General features: G+C 45.8%; 1 protein-coding gene across 1 annotated transcript; it reads right to left on the reverse strand.

The window, feature by feature from the left end:
• Positions 1 to 525: 525 nt before the first annotated feature.
• Positions 526 to 1896, reverse strand: cldn5b (claudin 5b). The gene has a single exon (XM_014020579.1). It carries the CDS (start codon positions 1574 to 1576, stop codon positions 926 to 928), a length of 651 nt encoding a protein of 216 aa, XP_013876033.1. The 5' UTR covers positions 1577 to 1896; the 3' UTR covers positions 526 to 925.
• Positions 1897 to 2558: the final 662 nt, after the last annotated feature.

A 2558-nucleotide genomic window follows, 5' to 3' on the forward strand; every position in this document is an offset into this window, starting at 1 on the left:
TTTTGGAAAAACAACATTATTGACATGTTACAAAACAAATTTCACACTGCTCAGATGTACAGTTGTTGAGATATTTGCATGTGAAATAACAGGAAGTGATGTCAAAGGGGAATGTCTGCACGTGAACATTTTTAAAAAAAATTTTTACCAATTATTTTAATATTTGAGATGAATTAGTCACCCTGCGTACAATGTCTTAGCATTTTAAGACATTTGAAGATTGATTTAAGACATTTTAAGACTAATTAGCCTTATTTTTGAATTGATAAATTCAATGACTTTTAAGGCTTTTTAAGGATCTGCAGGAACCCTGTCATGTATGTATGTTTAAGCACAACTGCTCAAAATGGCATTCAGGGTTTTACATAATGGCAGACCTAAAGTTATACCCTTGAATGTGCATCCTGTGATTTGAAGGTTTTAATAAGACTGGTTCACAGGATATTTTGCAGACAGAAAATATCTCACCTGATACTTAAACTTTATAAAATAAACATGTTTACTTAACGAGTAAAAAGATGACAAGAACGTGTTATTAACAAAAGTTTTGTTTCTTTATTACAATAATAATAAAATGATAAAAAAAGAAGCTAGAATATTAACAACAAAATGAAAAGCACACAAACCAAGCAAAACCCTTCATACAAAATCTACATGATAAATTTCAGACAATTATAAATTTTGTGTATTTAGATCAAACAGTTTTAGAGTTTCTTGAATAAAAACGGCTTATTGTCCGAAATAAAGCAGCCTGTTTAAGAAATAAAAAATAGATTTCTAAAAATTGGCCACAGAAAACCTCATCAGTCATGGCTTCAGTGAAAACTTTGTCTCTTTCAGAAAATCCTGTCCTCCAGCCTGTCCCACACGTCTCCAGCCTGTCCCACACGTCTCCAGCCTGTCCCACACGTCTCCAGGTCAAAGTTTACACGTAGTGCTGCTGCTTGTCGGACTGCCCGCCGGCCGTGATGGTCTTGACGGTGACGTATTTGTCGGGGCAGTCGCTCCGGACCAGCCGGGAGAAGGAGCAGCACAGCAGCGTCCCGCCGAGCAGCAGCAGCGCCGTGGCGGCCCAGCCCACGTAGATGGCCGCTCCGATCTCGCGCTTCTTGGAGGCGGGCACCTGCGGGCTGTGGAAGTCCCTGATGATGGTGTTGGCCATCCAGCAGAGCGGCACCAGCATCAGGAGCGCGCTCAGGATGTAGATCAGCCCGCCCGCGCGCACCACCCTGGCCTTCACCGCCTCGTCCCGGATGCAGACCGTGCACTGCGCCCCGGACACCGTCACCGTCAGCGCCACCACCCCGAGCACGGCCGAGATGACCGTGAGCGCGCGCGCCGTCTGCAGGTCGTGCGTCAGGCTCAGGACCGAGTCGTGGATCTTGCACTGGATCTGGCCGGTGCTCTGCGTCACGCAGGACATCCACAGCCCGTCCCAGATGGTCTGCGCCACCACGATGTTGGACTCGATGAAGGCGGTCACCTTCCACGTGGGCAGCCAGCACGCGACCATCCCCAGCAGGGAGCCCGAGACGCACAGCGCCAGGCCCAGGAACTCCAAACACGCAGTGAGCATCGCTCCGGTTCTCACTCGGCTGAGGAGGAGGAGGGCTTGTGTCTCAGCTGGAGAGGGTCTGAGGACTGGACTGAGGCTCAGGGGGCTGCCTGCCTTCTTCAGAACTAACCCCACCGAACTTTGGGCCAATCAGAGCTGAAGGAGTTTCAGCCAATGATTCAAACGCGCGTGCACGTGAGCGCACTGGCGTGGAGGGGTGTGTGCTGGAGAGAGACCACCTCGTTCCTGTCCAAGGAGCAAACCAAAGGGTTTCATTCGACTGCAATGAATGAATGAGTGAGTGAGTGAGTTAGTTAGTTTGTGAGTGAGTTAGTTTGTGAGTGAGTTAGTTTGTGAGTGAGTGAGTTTGTGAGTGAGTGAGTTAGTTAGTGAGCGAGTTCGTTAGTGAGTTAGTGAGCGAGTTCGTTAGTGAGTTAGTTAGTGAACGAGTTCGTTAGTGAGTTAGTTAGTTAGTTAGTGAGCGAGTTTGTTAGTGAGTTAGTGAGTGAGTTAGTTAGTTAGTGAGCGAGTTAGTTAGTGAGCAAGTTAGTGAGCGAGTTAGTTAGTGAGTGAGTTATTTAGTGAGTGAGCGAGTTAGTTAGTGAGCGAGTTTGTTAGCGAGTGAGTTAGTTAGTTAGTGAGCAAGTTCGTTAGTGAGTTAGTTAGTTAGTTAGTTAGTTAGTGAGCGAGCTCGTTAGTGAGTTAGTTAGTTAGGGAGTTTGTTAGTGAGTTAGTTAGTGAACAAGTTCATTAGTGAGTGAGTGAGTTAGTGAGCTAGTTAGTGAGTTAGTTAGTTAGTGAGTGAGTTAGTGAGCTAGTTAGTGAGTTAGTTAGTTAGTGAGCTAGTTAGTTAGTGAGCTAGTGAGTGAGTGAGCTAGTTAGTGAGTTAGTTTGTTAGTGAGTGAGTTAGTTAGTTAGTGAGCTAGTTAGTTAGTGAGTGATTTAGTGAGTTAGTGAATGAGTTAGTTAGTGAGCTAGTTAGTGAGCTAGTTAGTTAGTGAGC

The sequence above is a fragment of the Austrofundulus limnaeus genome, unplaced genomic scaffold (assembly GCF_001266775.1).
Source record: "Austrofundulus limnaeus strain Quisiro unplaced genomic scaffold, Austrofundulus_limnaeus-1.0 Scaffold258, whole genome shotgun sequence".
Classification (NCBI taxonomy): Eukaryota; Metazoa; Chordata; class Actinopteri; order Cyprinodontiformes; family Rivulidae; genus Austrofundulus; species Austrofundulus limnaeus.